General features: G+C 45.4%; 1 protein-coding gene across 4 annotated transcripts in view; it reads right to left on the reverse strand.

Moving 5' to 3' along the window:
• The window catches only part of RBL1 (RB transcriptional corepressor like 1), an 88,482-nt gene extending 62,095 nt beyond the window's left edge, over positions 1-26,387 (reverse strand). The window contains exons 1-8 of one of the 4 annotated variants that reach the window (XM_019513077.1): positions 26,193-26,387; positions 13,083-13,216; positions 11,353-11,553; positions 8,559-8,623; positions 8,345-8,473; positions 7,890-8,050; positions 4,520-4,569; positions 2,068-2,251 (exon numbers count right to left, since the gene is read on the reverse strand). In XM_019513077.1, coding sequence (XP_019368622.1) covers positions 2,068-2,251; positions 4,520-4,569; positions 7,890-8,050; positions 8,345-8,473; positions 8,559-8,623; positions 11,353-11,553; positions 13,083-13,216; positions 26,193-26,351 — 1,083 coding nt within the window. In that variant the 5' untranslated portion in view covers positions 26,352-26,387. Of the gene's footprint in view, positions 1-2,067; positions 2,252-4,519; positions 4,570-7,889; positions 8,051-8,344; positions 10,931-10,967; positions 11,554-12,768; positions 13,217-26,192 lie in introns of those variants that run through there. The other 3 variants (XM_019513078.1, XM_019513080.1, XM_019513079.1) reach the window with 3 other exon arrangements.
• Between the last annotated feature and the right edge of the window lie 850 nt (positions 26,388-27,237).

Raw genomic sequence — 27,237 nt, forward strand, 5'->3', positions numbered from 1 at the left:
CCCCCACCTTTCCTTCCTATCCTGTCCCTCCTATACAGCCTATAGCCCTTGACATTCACCACCCAGTCATGTGTTGAGTCCCACCACAGACAGTGGGCAGTAGTCACAGACAGTGGGCAGTAGTGTCAGCTGTGGATGCCATGGGCAGGTTCAGGCACCTGGATGCAGAACCTGACAGAGGCATCCATAGCTGCAGGGGCGACACGTAGGGGGGTGCATGCGGGTGCACTTGCACGCTTTGCGCGTCCCCTACAAAAAGGTACTGCTGACATGGTCAGTGGTGCCTGCAAGCAGCCCCCACTCGCCATTCCGCTGCTGGCAGTGCCAGCAGTGTCTGCAGGTGGTCCACAATCCTTGCTGACACTGCCAACGGCAACTGCAGGAGGTCCCTGCTTACTGCTGCTGGGCTCCCACTACTGTGCCCCCCCAGCCGCCAGGGCACAAGTCATTCATGCAACCTCCTGGTGCAGTGGTAGCTCCTGCCTGAAGCCCTGACCTGGAATCTGCCAACCGTGTCAGCCGTGGACCCAGGCAGGAGCTGCTGCCGTGCTGGACAGGCAGCAGCATTTCTCCCTCTCTCTCTCTCCCTTTATCCCTCCCTCTAGAACGCAGCCAAAGTGGTTGCTACTGCCGCCTGACTGCTGCAGCAGAGGCTCCTCCCCGAGTCCACAGCTGAACGATGGGATGCCTGGCAAACTACTGGTTCAGGAAAGACAGGAGAGGAGAGGAGAGAGACAGTGATGTATGTAGCCCTCAACAGGTCCCCAAAACTCATAAGTGGCCATCCAGCCAAAATAATTGACCAGCCCTGCTCTAAGGGGTCACCAGAGAAGGATCCCCAGCTGTATCTAAGCTAACAGCTATAGAAATGGCAAGGAAGCTGCAACTATACCAGCTGAGGATTCTCTTATCCAGGAGATACTCTCTAACGGGATTAAGATGACTGTTCTAAAGATGCTTGGTGCCAAAGGAGTGGCAAAAAAAATGGCTGGAACATAGCCTGGGATGTAATCTTTTATTTTACTGCCCATTTCCAGAGTTTAGGCTATGAATAATGTAAGAAACTATTAACATGGGTAACTAAAAAACTGGCTATATTTTGGAACTGATGAGAGCAGATTGGGCATAGCTTTTGAAGTCAGGTATATACACAATGGAAAACATAACAGTGTACTATGAAACCTGGGATCCAAAACTGGCAAAGAAAATCCATCACACTATATAAACTTCTCACTTAAAGCTAAACATAAACAAGTCTGATGTTGTATTAGATAATTTTTTTGTAAAACTGATCCATATTAATGCTAGTATTTAGTAATAGCTTTTTTTCTGGTTATGATAACCTCATTCCTGAAACTTCATAAACAATAACCCAGTAACATTTGTTTCTTACAACCAATTTATCATCCTTTCACAGATAGCCAATTCTAATTTAAAAATGAGATTAAGGAGGGGAAATACCTGTATAATTAGAAGTTAACAGAATTTTTAAAAATACAGTTAATCTTTCAATTATTTATCTTTCACAGTTGATTCAGCATGACCAGTGAAAATAGAAGAGTCAGGATTACTGGTTTGCGTACACCTTGATTTCTTTTTCACCCAAACTTCACCATCTCTCCCCAGAAAAGTATGATAGGATTTCCTGAGCCTGAAGAAAAGGGTATTTTTTTTGCTTTGTTTTAAAAGTGAATTAAAACATTTTAAGATTTTACAACAAAGGTTTTGCATGTAAACCACTTCTCATTTTTTTCTGTCCAAAGCCTAAGTATATTGTTTCACAGAGTTAAGCGCTCTATGATAGTGACACCTCTATTCTCAAGCTAGTTAAAATAGAATAATTTAAAGACAAGACAGGAGGAGAGAGACTACCAACTTTGACAAGTAGTATATGTGTATGCAGAATTCTATGTACATAAATTCTCTGAACTTGTTATTCACAAAAGACACAACAGCTTGTTCAAAAACACCAACATTTTTAAATCTGCTGGTACCCTGTATGTGATTAGGAGAATAAACAATGATAAATGACACATTAATTGAAGTGAAATCAACAAGTGATATTACCTTTTCAAAATGCTGCTGAAGATGACATTCCACATGAACTCCTGTTGTTTTGCCCACTGAAATGTCAGCAGGAAACTTCTGAAGTGTTCCAATTTCCTCTTCGGCATCTGCTCCTAAGAAAACCCTCTCATCAAAGTCACCCACTGTTAAAACGTACTCTTCATACTCTTTATTCAATGCTTTGCTGGAAAAGAAACCACATTTTATTATATCAAGTGAAACTAATAGAAACTGACTTAGATTTTCCAAACTCACTGAGATTTTACACTAGAAATCATTCACATGATACCAGACTAATGGTGTAACAGTAGCATGCACTAGAGCAATTATGGATAGTCAGGTTTTTGTAGCGAATTCAGTAACTAGAATGAAAAGAATTACTATTTCTTTAAGTGGATCCCAGTACCACGTATTTTATTATTGTAGGCCTTTTTTATGAAGTCATCTACCTAGTGATAATATAATCTGGACTCTTCAATTTAATTATAAAACTCCAGGATTCTAAAAGCTATCTTCTGTGGAAAACAATATAATGAGGGTCTTAAAAAAAAAAAAAAAGAGAGAGAGAGAGAATGGGGGCAGGAAAATAACCTATAAACCACAAAAATACAGGTATACTCTCAACTTAAAATCTAGATAGTTTGAAAATATTTTAAAGCAGTTTCAGAAACAACTGTACTTGGCTCACACCAAACTTCCCTACCATTTTTGTGATTTTGAAATTGCATTTCTTTTTCTCTTTTGTGTTCTTTTTTCCTTATTGCTGTATTCAAGAATTCACAGTTAACAGGAGAGATAAACACATATAACTGTGGTCAGATGTACAAAATAAACAGACAGATCTTAGCTATAATGCTAAGTCAGGGGTGGGCAATTATTTGGGCCTGAGAGCCACGTAGGGAGTTTTGATCAGCTGTTGCAGGCCAGGTCACCTTCCCACCCCACACCTCTACAACTTACCAAAACTCCCTATGGGGTTGTGGGTGGGAGGGAGCAGCGCTTAGGAGAGGCTGGGATCACATGCCTGTGTCCTCTGGAGTGAGGAGAGTGTGCATGCATGCGCATGCCTGCAGGGAGTGGGGGGGAGAGGGCAAAGGGGGGGGTGCAGCAGAGCTCCTGGGGTAGTGCAGTCAATGCTGCCCCTGTGTCACTCTGCATGGCAATGAGTTCCGCCCGCTCACACTAGGGTAGCCTGCACCACACTCCTGCAGATGCTGCTCTGCGCCCACAGTCTCCAGTTCCAGTTTCTGGAACCAGAGTCCCACATGCCTGCCAGTAGTATGATGCCATGCAGCAGGAGCAAGAGGAGGAGCAAAGCAGAACCTGGCTGGCTGCAGCCACCCTGGAAACAGTCCGCTGGAAGCTGCTTCTGCTCCAGCCCAGCACACAGGGATCCAGCTCCCGTGAAAGCAGCTAGGAGCTGAAGCCAGAGCCCTGGCACTCTGGCAGGAGTCACCTGGCTGAAGCTGCTCTCCCACCTGCCTGAAACTGTGTGGTGCAGCACAGCGTGATGCAGCAGGGGCAAGAGCAGCTTCCAGTAGGCTGTTCCAGGTGCAGCTGAAGCAAGCTGGGTACTGCTTTGCACCTCCCTCCAGCAGCAACTCCTCTCGCTCCTGCTGAACTGCATCATGCTACTCCTGGCAGGCATGTGGGGGTCAAGCTCCAAATCCTGGAACTGGAGGCAGGGGGTGCAGACCAGCACCTGGCTGGACCCCATGCAAAGTGCTGCCTGGGGTACTGCTGCACACAGCCCCACCCTCCCTGCCTGCCTTCACCCACAGCAGGCTCCCAGGACCTATTGCAGAGTGCTCGGTCCCATGCAGAGAGCTGGGGCTCTGGCTCCAGATCTGGCAGCCAGGAACTGAAGTGCACCAGGAACAACCCCAGTAGAAGCTGCATGCTGGCCGGCACCCAGGCCAGCAGGTACCAACAGAAGCTCGGCACAGGCTGCCCTGGTGCAAGTGGGCAGGGCATGGCCCCATGTGGAGTGCCACAAGGACAGCTGTGGGCTAGATCCAGTCACCTGGCCTGCAGGCTGTATTTTGCTCACCCCTGTGCTAAGTGTTGTCTGTAACAATACTAGACAAAAAAAGATCATGAAACTTATTTTCAAAGTGGACAGTCTTTTATAATTTAAGTTAACCTATAAAATAAGTTACAAGTGCTAGAAAGCAATGGCTGAAACCACCAGAACAAGATACTTAAAAATTTTTTTAAAAATGAGACCCCTCAGCTGCCAAATGCCACCAAGTTCCTGGACAAGGGTCCATATTTAAAATCCGAGACAATTTTTCTGGCAAACACCAGACCTAGCGCCCAGACAATTATGAGGTGTTAATTGCTGTAAGAAAAATGTGACAGAAAACTTGAAACTTAACAGACAGACACCAAGATGGTTTGTATATTAGAAGCAAGACAAGCGTCCTTGATTAAGAGGACTTCCAGCACTTACTTGTTATCTCCAAAGCTGCGGAGATCCAAGATGCAGTCTCCTTTCAAAATCTGGGAACAAGTCGGTAGAGAAGTGAGAACACATATAATACAATTTGAAATAATTAGCAAAATCAAAAACCTGTTCAATTTCTAGTGTGCTTACATGACAGTTTAGTTCTAATGCAGATAACAAGGATCAGAAGTATTTTCATTTTCTGAACTTTTGCTTCCACAAATCAAAACAGACCTCAACAGTCTCCTCATTCTTGGATTCTGGTACATTTTATCTCCACAAGACAGGAACTATTACATGGACAAGCCCCACACATTCTAGAACAGTGGTCTCCAAAGTGGGGTGCATGCACCCCAGGGGGTGCACAAGACGATCCACTGGGGTGTGGGAAGAAAATACTAGAACTTCTATTTATATTATCTCACTCTTTTTTAATTTCTATTTTTTGTGTATGTTTTATAATGTACATAATATATTAGTACAGTAGTACATGTACATAATTTATAAATAAATAACTATACATATATTGGGGGTGCGTGATCAAAAATGTTTGGAGACCACTGTTCTAGAGCACTGTTTTATAAAATATTTGTAATATGATTCTCAGTCAAATTCTTGTCCATAATGATAAGGAATACTTCTACAATCCTTCCACTGCAAGGATGCTACACATATAGTCTACGATCTGGATCTGGTCCAAGGAGCTGCTTCATCCAGTCTGCCAGTCAAGTGGGTTACAGGAAGTACAGAGCAGGAGGGGGTTCCAACTTGCCACAAAATCCAGGGCCTGAGGGCCCTTATGGACATGGCTGAAATTGGCAGCAGCAGGGTGAGCAAGGGCTGTGCTGATACAGCCTTGCTTGCCCTGTGGCCACTGCTTGCACTATTGCTGCTACCCCTGAAAGAGGAGTCTTGAGGTCTGGATCTAGATCAGGGCAAATATCACTACTTCTCAGGAAGTTTCAACTATGTGTAATTAAAAAACAAAAACAAGCCAACGAAATTCATTCTCACTCTCAACCTTGACAAAATGCATAAGTAAAATCCATGTCAAATCACCAGCATATTAATTTGTCATAAATCCCACCCTTTCCAAGGAAACCTCTACCTTGGGACTGCCCAAGAAGCCTTTTCTGGCCTCCCTCTACTATAGAAGTCTTTGAAGCAAGTCCTGGTATGGCTTCACGTGGGCAAGCCTCTGGCTTGAGACCCTGGCTCTTCTCTGTCCCTGGCTTACCCAGCGATGTCTAACACCCCCACCTCATCGAGGTCCTTCCTTTTGGTCAGCTCCTGCAAAGAATATTGTTTTCTTGTTCAAAGAGTTTTCTTTTTCAATGATACTCAAGTGCTGATTTCCCAAACAGCAGAGCAGACCACTTGGCTCCTATCATACAGTCTTTATTGTGCCATTCCAGTTCCCTCGGTTCTTCCTCAAGACTCTACTCCATCCTCCCTGGGGCTATTTCTTTCTCTCTACTCTCTCCTCCCTAGGTCTACTTTCTTCTCTCCAGCTCTCCCAAAGCCTCCCTCTTTCTCCTCAGGCACAGTCAGCCATCATCACAACCAAACAGCTACAAAACTACAGTATCAACCCAAGGAATAACATTCATCCAATTAAATTAAACTTAATGTCATGGGGAACCAATCAGGGAGCAATCGTTGCAACCTGCTGCAAGGCAGAAATTGTTATCTCCCTCTGGGATTAAAAGCATTTAGATGTCCTACTTGTGAAATTATTTATATCAGCACATGCTCACACTGAGCACCACCCTCTCCCCTCCAGTATCAGCGTCCTCCATCCACCCCTCCCCCACAAGAACTGAGGGCTAGAATTCAGCCCACTTTTCCATCACAGTTTGTTAAACCTACTGTCCCCAATCCTTCATTTTGAGGGGGCAGGGGAGGTTATTAGTAGTAGCTGAAAAATAACGCAACTAGAGAAAGGAGGATATGGAACAGTAGAAGACGACAAAGCTTAACATCACAAGAGAAGCAGTAGAAATAGCAGACAAAAACATGAAAAATGGAAGAGCAACTGGCCTGGACAATATACCTGCAGAACTATTAAAAAAAGACAATTGACATATTGCAGATTGATATGGAAAAAGAAAACCTGGCCAACTCAGTGGATAAAAATCAATAATAGTCCCCATCCCAAAGAAGGGGAATCTATATCAATGTACCAACTACTGCACCATTAGCCTCATCAGTCATCCAAGTAAGGTGCTTCTTAGAATAATATTAAACATGCTCAAGCTGCAAATAGAGACTGTATTAGCAGAAGAACAAACTAGATTCAGATCTGGAAGATGCATTACAGAACAGATCTTCAACCTTAGAATCATGTACGGAAAGTACGATGACCACCGAAAAAGCTCCATCATAATTTCATAGACTTTAAAACAGCTTTTGACAAGGTGTGGCAAAGAAGCACTTTGGCTTACAATGAAGATGCATAACATCAGTCCCACACTGATACGTCTTATAAAAGAATTCTACAACAATACAAGTAGTAGAGTCCTGCTTGACAGCAACATTGTGAATTGGTTTGCAACATCAGTAGGAGTACACCAAGATTGTCTTCCCTCACCATGCTTATTTAAATTTATACCTGGAATAAAATCATGACAGATGCCTTAGAAAACTTCACTGGAACAGTGTCAGTTGGAGGATGAGAAATTAACAACCTTCATTTTGCTGGTGACATTGATCTAATAGCTAGAACTGCAAAAGAGCTTAAGGAAATAACAGAAAGGCTGCATAAAGCTACAAAGAGATACGTACAAGAATAGACATCACAACTGGACAACTAGCAAACCTGAAGAAAGTCTGGACTAGCAGCAACATCGCAATGAAAATAAAACTCCACCTGCTATTGTGTTGTCATTTCAACATCTCTCCATGGCTGTGAGACCTGGACACACACTACAGCACTGGAAAAAAAGAACCGAGACCTCTGAAATGCAGTGCTTCAGAAGACTTCTACACATACCCTACACTGCACATAGAAACAATGAATCTGTGAAGTCAGCAAATATGAACTCTTCCCTTGAAATGACAAGAATAAACATGCAGTAGTAAACATGCAGTAGTTTGGATATGTAACAAGAAGGCCCGGCACCCTTACCATCCTGCAGGGTGCTGCGGATGGACGAAGACAACGACCTAAGACAAGCTGGACCACCAACATCAAAGAATGGATAGGATTAAAATGGACTGATTGTACAAGGACTGCAAAAGACCAGGAACAATGGAGGAACGTTTTTGCAGCGAAGGTGGCCCAATAATCAGCGCAGTCTCGGAACTGACTGACTGATAAAGCAAAGACTGTTATGCTGTTTGGGCACTAAATTCTTAAAGCAATATCAGTATATACCTTTCTATCAAAAAGCTTTGAAATATATGGTTTAAAGTAGTGTTCTTTTATTCCTTTAGCTTCTACGAGAAGTCCATCATGTAGTTCACATAGTGTAGCAATGATGCAAGGAGGTTCTGCAGAAGTTTTGACCTCAGTCATGTGAAAGTCAGCTGGTAAACCTGGAAAAAAAAACCCAAACAGATCAGTCGCAATCAATTATATTAAAAATATAGACAAAATAAAAATTGTGGTGGTTGTGGGTAGGGGTGCACCAGTAGTGATTTTGGGGGCTGATACCAATAGCGGATTTTTAAGGAGGCATGTCAGTCCATACTGATTCGATTTCTGATACAATTTTCTTTACATTGCTGTCAATCTGATATCGGGCCGATGCATCAGTGCACCGCTGGTTGCAAGAGAAAGAGGAAACTAGGAATAAACTCCATGTCTCCAAAATGCAAACCCTACCTTACCTTTGAATGATGGATTTACCAAATCTCTTCTAGTTGGACAAAGGAGGACATTTGCAAAAATCAGATCCAAGCAGCACAGGAGCAAATGATAGGAATTGACCAAATCATCTCCAATCATACGGAAATTACCTTTAAAAGACAATGTATCTTTTCAGATAAAACCAGTTTTTCACTCAAAGGTAGATAATGTAGACAATTAATGAAGCTGGCTTACCCTTAGTGTAAACAAAGAGTGTCCAGCAGAAGTTGAACAGATCTTTAATGCTGCAAGGCACCGGTCTATTGGGTGGGGAGGGAGGGGGGGAAGGGGAAAGGTAAGATTTCAATTTCAGGAAGTGGGTTTCTGTTTCCTTAAGGTGGGGGGAAGGGGGCTAACACACATTACTGAAAATCATAATTATCACAATTTTACATTTCATCTCAATTTCATTTTAGAAATCAGGAAGTGGATCTCATTGTATTATTTGGGGGGCAGAAGGGGGAAGGGGAGGGAGACTCTCTCCATTGCAGCATTCTTTACTGCCATCACCCTAAGTCTTGTGGGGCTTGTAACCCACTCCTTGGAGAAGATGTCAGGTTCTTGTTCTGCTGTGAAGCTCTAAAATACTTCATGATGCTGATGTCACCATTATATCAGAACTCTCCTAGAAATGTCTACAACAGGTCAGTGAAGAGAATCCAAAATGGCATCGATGATTTTTCTAAATGTTTATATGCTTAAATATATTTAGCACTCTTCCAACAAAATTATAAAATAAATATTAACATTAAGGCAACACTGTTAAATATAAAAGTAATTTAGATACAGGTAGTGCAACAAACTAATAGGAAAGATATTTCCCAAGCTATATCCTACATAAAAGTTAAGGATATGTTTGCATAAGCAACACCTTACAAAAAGAGTATGTTGGCAAAATATTCAACCTCTTCCCGTAAGTGAAAGAAGCTACACCAGCAAAACTTCACTTTTACTGCTAGGTGTGTGTCTATATTAGGGGCTTCTGCCAGCACAGCTACATTAGGGACATGGTTGTACAAGAAGCCCCTAATAAGCCATGTCTCTAGTTCAAGGTTGTAGTCTCATTGTAAGTCTTTTAGTCAGCTTCATAGTTTGTGCACGCATTTAAGTTGTGCATTAACAATAATGGTAATTTTGGACTTCATTTGAAAGAGAGGAAGAAAAGAGATCATCTTTTATTGAGTTTATGGTAAGACTGAAGGTAGGGTGGTACCTTAGAGACCAACCTTCTGCCTGACTTCAGACTAACATAGCTATCCACATCAGTAAAATGAAAAAAAATAGTAAAGAAGTATAACAACATTTTCCCATTTGACCTTAATTATTAGCATCAATACCTACTTGTAATCTTAGCATAAATCACAAACTTGTATTACATATTTAACCAGGAGGATCATTAAACGCTTAAATAGCTACATCCAAAGAAATAACTAGTGGGTTTGTAATTTTTTAATGTTTGCCTTTTTAGGTAACTTTAATGCTTTTCATCATTAGAAATTCAGGCAGGTCAGAAACATTTAAACAACCTGGAACACCTTAGGAAGAATGCTATGGGTTTTTTTTAAATCAACGACAGGTAATCAGAATGTTGATTTTATGTTTCTTCTAAAGCATGACACCTCAAGCAATGCAGCACCTATTTACCACCAGGAAGGGACACTAGGTTAATGTTGGCTAAAGCCCTGATCCTACACTGAGAGGTGTCCAGGATGACCAGACCTGTATGTAGAGCACCAGTGGTATCAGTGATATTCCACACAGATGCAGAAATTTTTTTATATGAATCTCATTCCAGGATCAGAGTCTCAAAGAGAAAACTGACACCTATGCAAGTAATTTTTCCTGAATTTTGAAGTATAAATCACAACCTCTGCAGACAATTCTGAATGAAGTTTTACTTTCAAGTTAAAGAAATAACACTTTATAATCTACTGCTTATTGGTATGCTAGGGTGCTTTGCACGTCTGTCATTTTAAGAGCAAAAGGCTGCTTGGGAGCAGCCTGCAGGTGTGGCAGGGGCCTGACCAGAAAGGGGCCTGGCTTGAGACATATAAGCCTAGGACCCGAGCTGGTCAAGCAGTCTAGCCCTGGAATCCAGACAGAGTAGAGCTCCTGGCAGCAGGGCTTCTAACAGAAGAATGGAGCTTGGGCAAGCTGCATAGAGGCCTTGGAATAGACATGCCTGAGAACCTGGACAGGAGGGTGGTTGTCAGCAGGGTCTGAAAGCCTGAAGGTCTCACTGGCCTAGAAGCGGGGCTAGTGTCTAAGCAGACTGAAGGCCAGGGACTACTGCTAGAGACTGAGTGGGCCAAAGAGCCTGTAGTTGGATAGGGGCCAGAGAAATAGAGGGCCTGGGGTCCAGAGGAGCAGAGTGTGGGGCCAAGGGGTCTGAGTCCAGAGGGAGGGGCGAGTGTCAGCAGGGCCAGAGAGCTCAGAGGTCTGTAGCCCAGGAGTAGCAGTTGTCAGGGGCCTGGGAGTGGGGCCAGGGGCTGGGTATACTGAAGGTAAGGGACAACAGCCAGGGACCAACTGGGCCCAAGGAGCCTGTAGCCCAGGAGGAGCGAGGACTGGGGCTGGGAACCCAAAGCCCAGGAGGGGCATGACATCAGGAAAAAGTATAATCTGCAAAGCATGGGACTGGATATTGGGAAGGAGAGCCCATGTTTAGGCTCACTCTAGGACAGTGCTTCCCAAACTTTTCCTCAGTATGATCCCTCTCCCAACCCACAGCCCCCGACCACTGTGAACCCACCCGCTGATGCTGCGACTCCATTTGGGGTTACGACCCACAGTCTGGGAACTGCTCCTCTAGGATCTTTAGGCAGCCTCCCTCCGAATAAAACAATGACATCAAAGGTGTGGTGGGTGAGTAAGGAGGGGAGGGCACCCTAAACTTGGAGCCAGGCACGAATTGCATGGCTGCCTTGGTACACAAACCTGTTACAACTGGTCTTCACACGAGTAAAATAATTTAAGACTCTCACAATACCTCTGCTTCCTGCTCCTTTGTGTTTTAGGCGTCTCTTCATAAGGATTTTGAAATACATCTAAAAATATTGGTTCAAATTTTTTGAAAATCACAGTTGACACCTCAAAGTTTCTCTCCAGCCTTTCCATTCGCTCTCGGAATTCATGCGACTGATTTGACATATCCATCCATTTTTTCATTTTACTAAAAAACTGAATTAAACTTTAAAAAGACCAAGAATAAAACATTCAATTATATTTTACACATTAATTGGAAATCAAATCAAACAGTTCAGATAACAAGGTTGACTTCACCGAAGAATTTAAGTCTAACATTTACTGCTGAATGACTAATTAATTACAGTAAATAACAAATGTTTATTTTTGATAGTTTCCAACATTGAGCATATTGCAAAAGACAGTTGATCTTTGCTTGTGAATTACATCTCTATCTCTATGAAGAGCAACCCTAAAACACTAGAAAACATAGATAAAAGCCAAGAAAGTGTGGTCAAATACTTAGTATACATGATTAGACCACAAAAACCAGAACTCCACCAATATTTAGCCCAGGTCAAATTCACCCCAGCACCAGGCTAGATACAGCATGCAGGACTCCTCAGTGGGCTCAGTCCGGTCTAAGGCGCAGCAGGGTGGATAAAAATCAATGATTTAAAAAAAAAAATCTGATTTTTAAAAAAATTTTAAAATCAGATTTTTTGTATCTAATTTTTTGGTTGAAATGTTTTTGTTAATAAACCTGTATAAAGATATTTTTAATTTCAAAATATGCTGAAGGTCAAAGACATCATCATGGAATAGGGATTATAACTTCTAATTTATATACTAATTAAGACAATAGATTCTTGTTAACCGTTTTTAGAGAAGTTTTATAAATATGTCACAACAGGCCATCGATTATATTAGAGGCCTAATCTTGAGGAGTCTCTGGGAACTCCATTATAGATTAGTAACGATTAAAGAAAAATCTCCCTACTCAGTGGGACTCAGTGCTCAGTCTAGAAGATCCCATTAAGCATCTCTGTGATGCTTAGTTTCAATTCTCAAACTGTGGATTTGTGTCTCCAGAGATAACATCCTTGTTAACAGCATATATGGAGATGAGAAAACAGACCTGATTACCTACCCACCAACCCTCTTGTCTCTGCAAGTTTGTGCATACACAGTCAAGCCCTTACCTCTCTCCAGAAGTGCAAAGTTGCAAGAAGTTAAATGATAAAAAAATATCAAAAAACAAGAACGCACGTTTTATAGAAAACAGTGATTAAACTGAGGCTTCCTGACCAGCAGTTTAAATTGTGATTTAAATCAATTTGACTTAAATCAAATCCACCCTGAAGCACAGAGTGGTAAATCCAGCCAAGGGCATGGGTCAGTGGCAGTACAACAAGCAGTTATGGGCCAAGCAATCACTTACCACAGTGGGCCAAGTGGGGCAAACAGGTGGATGTTGACACAGTCCTCATTCACTCACTTGCTGCTGAGGGCCACATCCACTGAAGCTCAAGGGCCTTAAATTATTTAGTAGTCAACGCCCCCATCCAACACTTCTGTAGCCCAGCGAGCCAGATGGAGTGGCTCTTCAGGCCAGAACTGGCCATGGGCTGTATATCTGACATACCAGATTTAACTTACCCTTACTGTTGAACTGACAGAAAGAAAGAAAAGGAAGGAATTTATCTGTGCATCTATGATGCTCAGGAAACCTCAAAGAAAAGCATAAAAACATACCTTAGTTTGGCTGACCGTAATATCCTAGTCAGCGAGACACAATTTCCTTCCATAAGACCACTTCCAACAGTTGGAATTACGCTCTTACGACAAGCGACATATAGAGCACAAGCCAACCAATGGACAATCTCTCCCTGTCAAAAGGCAGTAAACAAACACTTTTTCAGGGCAAAAAAAAAAAAAAGCTATTTGGCAGCATTTACCTTTTCCATCCATTTTTCAAGATTTTCCAAATTCATTTGCAACAGCAAAAACCATTAAAATGTTTGGGATTTAGACAGTTCCTTTTACTTAGCCAAATAGGGAAATGAAAACTGCTTAACCACACTAACTTCTCAAGAATTAGAGAGCTATTCTTAATTTCTATGGAATGGAGCAGACAGAAAGGGTGTCATGAAGCCACAGGCAGAGACACTCAAGAGGATTCTCTGGCTCCCCTCAAAGCAGGTTGGTGGGGGGGAAGAGTGCAGAGAAGGCTACATGGGCTCCCTGTGAGGAGAGGTAGACTGGAGGTCCCCAGTGGAGAGAGCTAGCTGTAACTGAGGGGTTGTTGACTCAAGAGCATTTTCACAGAAATTTTATGAGGGCTAGGTGATAGTCTGAAAGTAGGGTATGGATTTTGTCAGTTTTACCATTTTCTGCCGTCAAAGCATTTGATCACTTTTTTTTCTATGTAACAAACACTTTTGTTTTTTCTGTTATCTGACTGAAGTACCTGTGGTAAACTGATGCCTGGGCAAATTTATAATCTGGGCATATTCATTTGGTGGAGTGGGGGGACCACTAAGCTTACGCAAACCCAGGGTGCAGCTCTGATAGCATCCCAACACCTCAGGGTTTTGTCACAAAAAGCACTTTTTCCTAGCAGAGTCCTGTAGTCTGTTGGCTATACTTTTGAATTAAAAGACGACAATAACTATACGCCAAGGTCAATAAAAATAGGTCATCCTTTTTTAAATAATAAAAAAAAAGTTTTTAAAACTTTAAAATACACTACCTTTTTAAAAGTAAATCCTATTTCAATTTAAATTTGAAATAAGGACAAATCACTTAAATTAAATGAAATATAAAAACCAATGCAGGTCATCTACCTGTCAGAGTTTTCATAAAAGTTTAACCAAAATACAGTTTATGAGCAGTAAGATCTATCCATCTAAATGTATCTTGACATAAATCATAAGAAAATTTAATCTACTAAATAAATGCATCATTCACACCTATCTAATAATAGCATACATTAAACTAGTGATTGCTTACGTAAAGGCATACAGATATAATATGTACTTGTTATCAAGAGTATCAAATTTAATGTAACAGCTATATTTAATTGCAATCAGTATGTGTTAATAGTTATCAACTAGGGACAATCAAACTTTCTTGAGGAAAGAGCTAAAAAGTGCAAATACAAAACAAAATTTAAACAAGTTTTCATGATCGAAAATTTAAATCATAATACAAATCAGCAATTTAAATAATTCTGATTTAAAAAAAACAAAAAACAAACAAAAAAAAAATCAATCTTTTCCTACAGTGTAACATATTGTATACCATAGCAGTACTCATGGTTTTTGCCCCTGAAAACAAATGAATGGCATGGGGCAGTTTATGGGCCACAACAGGGCTCTATACCACCCCTGAATGCCAGGATCATTCCCAGGGCTCCATGCCTCCTGTGCCCAGCTAGAACCTTATCCTGGCCAGGCAGGGGCAGCACAGGTTCCCCAGGACTGATCCAGGTGTATGGGAGCTGAACAGGGCAGCACTGGGCTCTGAGGCTCAATCCCAGCCAGGAGCAGGCAGTGCAGGACTCCCCACTGCCCCCAACTAGTAAGGATCTGGCTGTGGGGCCTGCTGCCACCCCTGCCTGGCCAATATCAATCTCCAGGGGCCCTGCACACTGGAATTGGGCTCTGCATTGCCTTGCATACCCAATCTAGTACGCGACATGATGCTGAGGGTTGGATCTGGCCTGTGGGCCAGGGGTTGAGCATTCCTGGTATACACCACAAGGCCACATTTCTTAGTTAAAAAAATCAACTATCTACTCTCAGGGATACCAGCCTTGTTTGTTTTTTCCTTTTGGGACATTCAGGAATTTTTCCATGCTTCCCTCATGCAAGAAGTGCCCCCGACCAGGGTTGGGAACCTACAGTCTGCAAAACCATTTTATCTAGCCTACAGAGCCAGGAGGTTTCATGGCACAAGACAGGTCAGAAACAACCTACACTTGCAGCTAAGCTTCCATTAAAAGCAGAACCTGCTCCAAAATGCTGCTGACCCCTGCCTGAATCAAACTACTGACAAAGACACTTTTTTCTCTATCAGACTTCAGATACTTTTGGTAAGAGCCTGATCCTGGCCAGCTGGGGGCAGCAAGGAGTCCTATGCTGCCTCCTCCTGGCTAGGATTGGGCCTCAGAGCCTTGTGCTGCACCCGCTGGCCCCCACACACCAGAATCTGGCCTAGGGAATCTGTGCTGCTCCCACCTAGCCAGGATCAGGTTCTGACTGGGCAGAGCCCTGGGGGCAATCCCAGCACATAGGGGTGGTGTGTAAGGCCCTATGCGGTTCAGACTGCCCCATGCCATCTGGTCTGTGGGGCAAAAACTATGTCGTCCTCTTTAACTTGTCAAATCAATGCATATAAGTTTTTATAAACTGCTTCCTGCAATTACTCTGAATTACACGCATATTTTCAAAATGGAAAAAAATAGATACCTTACGATAATCTGAATATTTAAGTATGGCCTCTATCTCTGTGCCCTGATGTAATGGCCAATAAGGACAGTATTATTTTGTTTAATTAAAAATACTCTTTAATTTTAACAAGCTCTTTTTGAACTCAGCCATTCCAAGCACCTCACGATGCTACCAGGCCAAAGATCAAACATTCTACTCTCCAACTGAACCCTAACCAATGGTAGATGATATTAGTAAAATAACCATCTTTTCTGTTCAAAGCATGCCACTTGCTGGTGTGGGGCAAGGGCTCTGCTACATGTTCAAATTAAAGCTGGATAGAAATCAGCTATAGAGTTGTTACACACAGATATCCTACAAAGCCTTTGAACCACAGGCAAGCAAAAAGAAGTCTTTTAAACAAATCAGGAGATCTCTTCTTCTACCTTACCTCTAACACTCTTTTCCTACTTCCTCGTCTAGGATGTAAATGTCCTGCTTGTCTATCATGAGAAAACTGCACTGATTTAAAGTGAAATGTGAATTTTAAATAGTACCACTTTGTCCCACAAAAAGTATGTCAAAAATTTTCCTGGTCTCTACAAAAAAACAACAGTGTAGAAGGCAAATAAAATATCTCCTGCTCCATCTAGGCACAGATCACAAAGGACATGGAAAAACATCACTTTTACACTGATTCAAATTGCAATTTAAACCTGAGGCAGACAGAAATACTATATTTACTTGAATATAAAATGAGGTCCCCCCTCCCAATCAGGATGGGAAAAAAGCCCCTTACTCTATATTTGCCTACCAGTAAAGACCCCCCGCTTCCCCCATTAGATACAGTGGCTAAACTGCTCTTATAAACAGCATGTGCTCAGTCATGGAAACCAAATATGAAGTTGATTGAATGCAGCCCATGCTGAGCATGCCCAAAAACACACAGCCCATAACTGGGCTAACACATTGATGGGAATTTTTTAATTTTTTTTTTAAAGGGGGGACAGGCTACACTGCCCTACCCTTGTGGTAGGTTCCCATTAATTTTGTGGAATTGGGGGAGTGCTTTCACACTTTCCCCCTAGCTGTTTCTTGGCCTTTTGGCTAGAAGCAGCTAGATTGGGGGACACCTGAACTCCAAGACCTGGGGATTGTACATAGGATGCCACCTAAACAAACAAACAAACAATACTCATGGGAACCTTTTTTTTTTCTTTTGTGGTCCTAAACAAACCAAAAACCCATAAATGGATGGGTGTTTGCTCTGCTGGGAACTGGCACTAGGCCTGAAGGTACTGCAGTACCTGGCTGGCACTGGGAAGGCAAAAGCCAGCCCTGACACCCTCCCCTTGGTGCCAAAAGTGTTAAAGTTCAAGATGACAAAGTTTGAGGCATAAGGAAATAGAGGACCTGAGCAAGGGTTAAAGGGCTGGGCTGGGCTAAAGGGACTAGGGGCTCAAGCAGTTTTCTCTTCTGTGCTTCCTGTTGTAGGCCACGGACCCAGGAGGGAAGGCTGTCTGGAAGAGGTCAACAGACACCTCAGATGGTGGTGCTACAGCAAGGGGTTCGGTTACCTCAACCACAGCACGCACTTCAGACAGAGAGGACTTCTAGGACGAGATGGCATTCACCTCACGCGGAGAGGTAAGGCCCTGTTCTCTGCCAGGATGGCTGATCTACAGGACAGGGCTTTAAACTGACTTTGCTGGGGGACAGGGAAACTCCAAGTGGAGCATGCCTGGGGACTGGCACACAGGAAAGTTCCCTTGTAAAAGAACACTAGCACAACTGTTTTTGAAAATGCTAACCAAACAGTTCTCCCACAGCATCTTAGGAAAATGAGGGTGTCAACTGAGGGCCTTAGCTGCCTGTACACAAATGCCAGAAACATGGGGAATAAGCAGAAGGAGCTTATCCTGCTCTCTAGTGGGCAATATGACCTGGAAGGGATCACGGAGACCTGGTGGGACTCCTCGCATGACTGGAGTGTAGCTATAGAGGGCTACATCCTGCACAGAAGGGACAGAGTAGGGAGAAAAGGCAGATGGGTAGAGCTCCCTACATGAGAGAGCAGTACACCTCTCCGGAGGCTGACATTGACTCCAAAGATAAGCAGCTTGAAACACTCTGGGTCAAGCTACTGGGGGGGGAAGGGGGGTGTAGCGGCGGCACGGGCAAAGTGAGAGAGACCTCACTGTGGGTACTTACTACAGGCTACCGAACCAAGGGCAAGGTGCTGCATCTGGAGTTCCCTTGAGAACTGACAGAGGCTGCACACGCAAGGGATTTGGTAGTCATGGGTGACTTCAATTACCCGGACAGACTGGGAGGAACACTTGGCTAGGCCAGATTGTTCACGCAGTTTCCTGACAGCGATTGAGGAGCTCTTTCTGAACCAGGAAGTGCTAGGGCCAACAAGAGGTAACACTCTTCTGGACCTGGTCTTGGTCAAGGGGAATGATTTGGTGTGTGGCTTGAACACTGAGGGTAACCTGGGTGACAATGACCATGAAATTATCATGTTCACTGTCTGCCACAAGGTTGACAAATCAACCAGCACGACTGAAGTCCTGGACTTCAAGAATGCTGACTTTGACAGGCTCAGAGCATTAGTAGAGGAGGCGATGAGGGACCAGGAAGGGAAGGCAAATGGGGTGTGCGAAAAGTGGTCGTTGCTCAAGGACATGATCCTCGAAGAACAAAAGAATACTGTTCCTGCAATGAGGAAAGGTAGCAGGAGGGCTGGGAAAACCTCCTGGCTTAATAGGGACATTGCGGTCCTCTTTAAAAAAAAAAAAAAGAGAGAGAGAGGTGTACACACAGTGGAAGCTAGAGACTGTCCTCAAGGAGGACTATACTTTAGTGGCCAGCACTTGTAGGGAAATGATCAGGAAAGCCAAGGCAGTGACTTAGCTTAGGTCGGCCACAGGAGTCAAGGACAATAAGAAGTCCTTCTTTAGGTATGTAGGCAGAAGGAAAACAAATGGAAGTGTGGGACCCCTGCTGAACACCTCGGGATAGCTGGTAACCAACCATCGGGAAAAAACTGAACTCCTGAATGCCCATTTTGCTTTGGTGTTTCAATGGACCATAGGGAAAATCCAGTGAGATAAGGCTCATAGCAGGCATGCCAGGACTGTGGATGCTGAGCGGGTGCAATACCAGCTAGAAAAGCTAGAAGTTTATAAGTCAGTGGGACCAGATGAACTCCATTCGACGATGCTGAAGAAGCTGGCTAAGGTCATTGCAGAACCCCTGGCAAAGCTCTTTCAGAATTTGTGGCGCACAGGGGAAATCCCTGAGGATTGGAAGAGGGTCAACACAGTGCCCATCTTCAAGAAGGGGAAGAGGGAGGACCTGGGCAACTATAGGCCAGTCAGCCTAGCCTCTATCCCAGGGAAAATCCTGGAAAAGTTCATTAAAGAATCTATGTGCAATACACTCACAGAAGGTAAGATTCTGAATGATAGCCAGCATGGTTTTGTCGCAGGTAGGTCTCGTCTTACCAATCTCATTTCCTTCTACGACCGAGTCTGTCACCACCTGGACATGGGAGACAAGGTAGACGTTATATACATAGACTTCCAAAAGGCTTTTGATCTAGAATCCCACAATATCCTTGTGGGAAAACTGGAAGACTGCGGGCTCAGCTGCTTGACAGTTCAGTGGGTGGGAAACTGGCTACAGGGTAGGTCCCAGAGAGTTCTCATGAGCAGATCTGTGTCATCATGGCGTGAAGTGGCCAGCGCTGTCCCTCAGGGGTCTGTGCTTGGACCAGTGCTTTTCAACATCTTTATCAATGATTTGGATGGGGAAGTCAAAAGCTCGTTGGCCAAGTTCACAGATGACACCAAGTTATGGGGCAGTGTGGCCATACCAGAAGATGGATTGCCGATACAGGTGGACCTGGACAGGCTCGAGAGTTGCGCAGACCAGAACCAGATGAAGTTTAACACTTCCAACTGTAAGGTGCTCCATCTGGGGGCAAATAACCCTCAACATACATACCGGCTCAGAGGTGACAGCCTGACCTGCACCATGGCTGAATGGGACCTAGGGGTGATTTCACAGACATTAGGGCTGAAAGCGACCTCGGAAGATCATTGACTCCAGCCCCCTGACCCAGGAGCAGGAAGTCAGTAATGACTGACCACCGTGTGAACATAAGCTGTCAGTGCGATGCAGTGGCCAGCAAGGCAAACAACATACTGGCATGCATCAACCAGTGCATCTCGTGTAAAACTAAGGGAGTGCTACTCCCGCTGTACTCTGCACTGGCGAGACCACAGTTGGAGTACTGTGTCTAGTTCTGGGCACTGCACTTCAGTAAGGATGTGGAAAAACTTGAGAGGGTCCAGAGAAGAGCCATGGACTTGGCTCTGATCAGGGACTTGCAAGGCGGGCCATACGAGGAAAGGCTGAGGGACCTGCGCCTCTTCAGCCTAACAAAGAGAAGGTTGAAAGGGGACTTGATAGCAGCTTACCGCTATATCAGAGGCGTGCATCAGGAGCTCAGTGAACAGCTGTTCACTAGGGCACCCCTGGGAAAGACCAGGACCAATGGATATAAAATCCTGGAAGGCCACTTCAGGCTTAATACCATGAAAAACTCCTTCACAGTTAGGGTGTCCAGACTGCAGAATACTCTCCCTCCAGAGGTGGTGCAGTCACCTACCTTGGAGGTTTTCAAGAGGAGACTGGACAGTCACCTCGCTGGGGTCGCTTGACCCCAGCTGTCTTCCTACCTAGAGCAGGGGGGCTGCACCCGATGACCTGCAAGGTCCCTTCCAGCCCTTAACAATCTATGAATCTAAGGGGCTACATGGTAAGAGGGCTGAGGTAGGGATGTGAACTCAACTAAGTTACATAAGAAATATGCAGCCAACTAAGCCCCAGGCTGAAGGAGCGGGAAGGGGGAAGGGACACGATGCCTGTACAGCAGAGAATATACAGGAAACCCCACACAATAATACCTCATTTGAATGGGGAGTTGGTTTGTAGGCACACACACAGAGTTACAAATAGAGATATGTGGGAAACAGGCTTTAGAAAGTCCTTGGAATCCTTTAGGTGTGGCAGCGGGGGGTGTGGTCAGGCAAGTCTCCTCTGTATCACTTCTGGTTAGGGGTTTGGTAGGGTCCACTTACTGGTGCTGTCCTGTGATGTGCTCCACATAGATGTCCCTGGACCAGAGGATGGTGTTGGAAAACATGAGGCACTGCATCAGCTTGGTGTAGCTATGAGATACGTAGCAGGTGCGTAGGATGCTCTTGTTGCTGGGGTCCCACGTTCCAAGTGCCCCAATGATCAGCACCTCGACCATCGCATGTCACATCCCCAGCACCTCAAGATGTTCGCCAGTTGCTGGTACTTCTCTTGCTTCCTTTCATGGGCCTCAACAAAGGCTTGCCACTGGTTCTCAAAGGGGAGGGTGACATCTACCATCATGATGCACCTGCTGGCCTCACTGGTCACAGCTGGCTCTCACAGCCTGGGATGGTGCAGCTGATGGACACGGTCCCTGCTGAGGCCAGGATGGCCTTGGCCAGTCAGTCCTGGACAGCACTGTGGTGCAGCTCCCATGCTCTGGCATGGGGCTTGCTGATGCACGACACATGGGGGAGGGTCTCTGCCTTGTAGCCACAGCTTCAGCACCGTTTGTCACAGTTCCCATACTAGACAGTGATGCTGACTTGCAGGCAGTTGAGGTGGACACAGTGGATGAAGTGCCGGTCCACAAGCTGGCATCTCACTTGGAGGTGAGATCAAAGACCCTGCCTTGGTTAGGTTTTGCCCTCAGGTGGCCAGCATACTTGACTCAGATGGCGGTACCTGGCCTTCAGAAACTGTTCCAGAAGGGTCCTTGCGTGGGGAAGCGGGGGGTGGGGGGGCAGCGGTGTCACGGTGACATGGTTGGTGTTGGGGGTCAGGAGCAATGAGACTCCCAGCTCCTAGAGCTCCTCTTTCCAGGTCTAGGCACAGGCAATGTGCTTCCTGAGGTGGCATGTGGCATTGTGGGCTTGGCTCCACAATGAGGCGAAGTTCTTGCCACCCCAGCTTAACTTATTTTCAAAAGAGCAGCTCAGGCAGGTTGCTGGGTTACGTCCAGTGGGCTGTCTCCCAGTCCTCTTGTGGGCAGTCCCCTTCAGGGCGCTGGCAGCAATGCTGCTCACTATCTCATCTGGACAGGTCAGAAGGTGAAAGGTGTGGGTGACCACTGCGGCTGATGGTGCTGACTGGCATCCCAAGCTCCCGGAGTGCGTCAAAGACATGGTGGTAGGGCATTGAACCAAAGGTGTTGGAGATGTCCAGCCGCACCACTGTGCACGGCCTTCTGGCCCAAGTTTCATCTGAAGCATGCTTGTAGCAGCCCTCATTAGAGAGGAAGCCCTTCTGGCTCAGGCTGATATATTCCAGATACCCCCCCCTCCCCCACTACAAAGGATCCACATGCTAATTAGCTCCCAACTCATGCCTGGAACTGGGTGTTCTTGTCACAAGTCCTAGAATTCCAAAAATGTATATGCAGATGAGGCGCAGGGCTGCTTGGTCTGTCTTATAGTTTCATAGTAGCTAGGGTCAGGAGGGACCTGAACAGATCATCTAGCCTGACCCCCTGCCACAGGCAGGAATGAATGCTGGGTTCACAAGACCCCAGACAGGTGATCATCCAACCTCCTCTTGAATTTGCCCAAGGTAGGCATGAGGACTGCTTCCCTGGGAAGTTGGTTCCAGATTTTGGCTACCCTAACTATAAAAAATTGCCTTCTGATCTCTAACCTAAACCTATTCTCCATCAGCTTATTACCATTGTTCCTTGTCACCCCAGGTGGTGCTGTAGGGAAAGGAGGACAGATCCACAATAATCACATGCGACAGGCTAAGAGGCTGACAGCGGCATAGAAGTTTGGTAATGTTTGCCAGACCTTTAAGGCTCATAAAGAAACAGGAATCATTGGAAATGGGAAAGAAAGGTACTACTCAGCTGCAAAGTGAAGAAGTTGAAATGTATTTGATGTAGTGGTTCACCATGACTTGAAAAAGACCTGGTACTGAGGGGGACTGGGCACAATGGTGCTCAGATGGATATGTTAGTGCAGTCCTTGTGGTTGGCTAAGATCAAATTCTAGTTTCCCTTTGCTCCCCTTTTGTTGGTACTTTTTTCACATTTGTTCAATAAATGCATTTTTTCTAACAGCTAGCTGTATCCTCACTCTCTACTCTATCCTATGCCCCATCATTATGCCTCCCAAGTCCCTGAAAACCCAAAAGCATGGGTCCATCCAAGCACTCTCCCTTACACTACCTCAAGTTAAGCAAACCTGAAGACCTTGGTCAAGTGCAGGCTGTTTATGAGAGAAGGGAAAACAAAAATATGAAAATGCCCCACCAAGGTCATTTATTTCATAGGGCACATAAAGCAAAGATGAAAACACTCCCCTCCATTTGTCCACTCTGAAGCATGCTGGGCTGGGTGCTCAGTCTCACCCCTAGTGTCAAAGCTACATCACTTTGTGAATTGGGTCCCAATTAGTGACATTTGGGAACAGTTCAATTGCTATACATGTCAGCATTAATTCTCTTCTGTAACAGAGGCCAGATCAGCTCCAGCATGCTGTTCATCAGCTCGCATACAGAATTAGGGGCTGCAGGAAGAAATGCACATGGGCCTGCTATATTTGCACATAGTGTTTGTTACCTTTAAAGTAGATGGTGAAAACAGGATTAAAAAATTGCTCTAAAATACCAAATGGACTCCCTTGATCTCTTAGAAAAAGTAAGCTTAGCATCTAGCAGAACAGTTTTGACATTGCTCTTTACACCTTTACCATCAAAATAATGTTAGCGTTTTCTAAAACAGTTTCTCAGCCCGGGGGTTATAAGAATATATGAAAGGGTTGTGAACAAACTTTAAAAATGGATCATACTTTGCATACATTTTGAAAAAAATAGATGCTGCTTGTGCTTCACCATCTGTTAACACCGTGCATACTAATAAATGGGGATCTGGGTTTTCCATCTGCCATGGAAAAATGAGTTTTCTTCTTTAAAGGAAAAAAATATGGGAAACTGAAGGTTTCCCCTTGTAGGCTGGTAGAGTTCCAGCCTGCAATGGGCTGCTTGGGTCTGGGGGTAAAAAAGAGAAAGACGGGGACCAGGCAAGGCAGCCATCTATTCAATGAGCTGAAACTCAAAGAAGAATTCTGTAAGTGCACCTTTCAGAACTTGATTAGTGACCAGCTAAGGGCTTCTCTACTTACGAAATCATGCCAGAAAACCTGCGTGCACTTTAAATTCAGACATACAGCTTTAAACACATGCAGTGTTATTCAGGAATCAAATACCTCCACGGGTAGTCCACATCTTATGCATTCATCCGAGACCTAAAGGCATCTATACACATGCTCTGATGTGTTCTAATTTTAATGCATAGGAACAGACTCAATTAACTGAGTCTGCTGGAGCATTCTATTGAGAACATCTCACATTTCAAAATGGTGGCAAGGGCACTTTACCTAAAGTTCATTTGATGAGCTTTAGTTAAAGTGCCCCCAGTGCCATTTTGAAACGCAAGGACCTTTAACATGAGGCACTGCAAGCATTTTAATTATAGTGGCTCTGTAATTAAAACACCCCCCCCACCAGAGCATGTGTAAAAATGCCATAAGTGACAGACCAAGGATAAGGAACGCCCAGCACGGGTGCCACGCCGTGGCATAAATTTTGCTTGGCACAGAAGTCTCAAGGTGGAGAGTAGGGAAAGGGCTGGGGCTACACTGCCGCAATACGGGGAACCATGAGGGGCCCAATGCCGCTGCGCCAACATCTTACAAGTTGAGGCTGTGGGTGTTTTGGCACTTTGCCCAAAAACATTGCTGACCCATCTCCCCACCCAGCAAGTAGCAAAGCTTTCCTTTCTCACACTGGCCTTCTGACAACCTTATCCTACTCAGCAGTCAGAAGCAAGTCATCTCAGCTTGTGTGTACATCGGTCAGATTATCCAAACACACACTTACACTGGAATGCCATATCAAAGTTTCTCTGGCCATACCACTGATTTTTACAGCAGCATTTCTCAACCCATGGGTCGCAAGAATATATGAAAGGGTCACAAAACAAACTTTAAAATTGGATTCTCCTTTAAAGGAGAAAACATGGGAAGCTGTGGCTTTTCATGGGGAAAACACAGGAAACCGTGGCTTGCCCCCCTCCACCCCCATGCCCTACACACATCCACCCACCCACACACTGGGGGCTGGGCCCTGGGAGCAGTCAGTTGGGAGTGAGGGGCACAGGCATCAGGATTGATCATTGATTTTTACAAATAGGTCCTCGTACAAAAAGAGGTTGAAAACCACTGCTCTACATAATTTAAAAATTCTAGTATTTTCTTTTAAAGAGGTCTGACTGATTTTTTTAAAGCAGTGCTAAATTGGCAGATAAATCAATCAGACTCTGCTGTATTATCTAAAGTCTTTCCCACCATAGTACACTCAGTTTCACAGAAGGGAAATTAAAGTCAATACTTAAGCAATGGAAGATGTTCCAATACGGTGATTACGGACAAGTAATTGCTTCTGCAGACAGACACCGCATACGGAAGAGGAGCCGGGTGCTGTATTTTACCCAAGGCACTGCAAACACCTCAAAGGGACGCCATACTTTGGGGTTGGGTTTGTTTTTTTTCAAAGACATTTTTGTGTTCCAAGCTGAATCAAATCCAAATCCAAATCCAAATCCATGAGTCAGTCCAGAACCGTAAGCGGCCCTACAACCAGCAAACATCTTCCACCCCCACCAGGAGCTTCAAATGTTTCCAGTCTTTTGACAGGCATCCTACATGCAAGGCCAAGCCCAAAGGCTTGGGGTTGGGATGCCCCCCAAGTGTCACCTGCCCTCAGCCATATGGCCACAGGAACAAGCCAGGGAGAAGCCTCACTTTTATATAAAATGGGCATTAAGCCCCAACACCTTGGTGGGTACTAAACGACCCCAGAAGAACAGTTATCTCTGAGAAGTTAAAGGAAACCTGACTTCATGGATCCAGATACATGGTGTTTCCCCTGCCAGGTAAGCACAAGCACACCATGCCTAGGTGCAGAATGAACACTGGAATCTGCCCCAGGACCTGATGTTGCCAGTCTCCTTCAGCAGGCGCCGGCCTCGGGCGAGCACGATTACAGCCGAGCGGCTCCGGCCAGCGATGCAAGGAACCACCGTCGCCCGCTACGCTACAAGCCCCGTCGCCCAGAGCGCGGGCGGGCAGCGGCTCCCTCCCCTCTGCCCCGCGAGTCATCCTTGAAGCTTACTGCTGCGGCGGTACCCGCAGATCCGCCGGAGCCACCACCCCTCCACAAGCACTTTCCGGCCCCGCCCAAGCCCAATAGCAGCCGGGGGCGCGGCCGCGGAGCTCGGCCCGGCTCTCACCTCCAGGCTGTAGGTGCCCTGCAGCGCCGCGAAGTCTCGCAGAGCCGCGGTAGCACTGGCAGCGTCCAGGTTCAGCTCCTGACAGAGGCACTCGATGGCGATGCGGGCCGCGCCCTGGGCGGCTCCGGAGTCCCACGCAGGGCCCTGCTCCAGGGACATGCCGACCGCCCAGCCACCGCCACCCAACAACCACAGACCCACAAGCCTTTGCGTTCAGCGCGCCAAAACCGCCTAGCGGAGGTGGGGACCAATCCTTCCGCCCCGCCCCTCGCTCTCGCGAGAACTTCCTCGGGCGACACAGCCAACTGCAGCTGCAGGAGCAGACCCCCGAGCCCGGCGCAGGTCTTCTGTGATCGGCCGCCCTGCTCCGCCGCCGCCGGCTGCAGCCAGTCGCTCCCTTTGTTGACGCGCTGGCTCTGTGGGGCACCACGATGTGGTGACGCGACAGTGGCTCTGCGGGTCATTCCTCTTGCTGTGAAATGCTCCGGGTTCCGCTACGCGGACAGGCGGGCTGGGGACGGGAGCTGACGGGAGGTTCTGAACCGCCCTCGCCCCGGTCGCAGCGTGAAGCCCGGGGACAGCGTTCACTAACGGAGGTTCAGTCCCGGTGTCCACACGTCGTGGGACAGTCACAAATGCTGACACTGCTCCCTCGCTGTCCGGGTAATGCTGGTGAGGAGCAACGCACCCCCAGTGTTTCTGCTTTCCTCACCTCCGGTTGCTGTGACTTCCTACCATGCAGCTGCCTGTAGCTACACAACCATGTAGTGAGCATAAATTAGATTGCTCTTAACTCCTTGTGGAGAAAGGGTGCCAATCCACTGGCATGACAGGGAGACTGAAAAAAAAGGTCAAGTAATTGGTCATAGTGAAATAGTAATACTGCATCAAGTTCCCATAGTTGTAGACTTGTAAAGTACTCGGATCCCCTGTATGAGCGTCCTTAAGCTAAGTACCAGAAGAGTTGGGTATAAAGAGCAGAGGCCAAGGATTTGGTCTGAGATGGATGTAGCTGTTCTCTGGAATGGAGAGGAAAAACACACTT

The sequence above is a fragment of the Gavialis gangeticus genome, unplaced genomic scaffold (genome assembly GCF_001723915.1).
Source record: "Gavialis gangeticus isolate Ggan-Ray unplaced genomic scaffold, GavGan_comp1, whole genome shotgun sequence".
Taxonomy (NCBI): domain Eukaryota; kingdom Metazoa; phylum Chordata; order Crocodylia; family Gavialidae; genus Gavialis; species Gavialis gangeticus.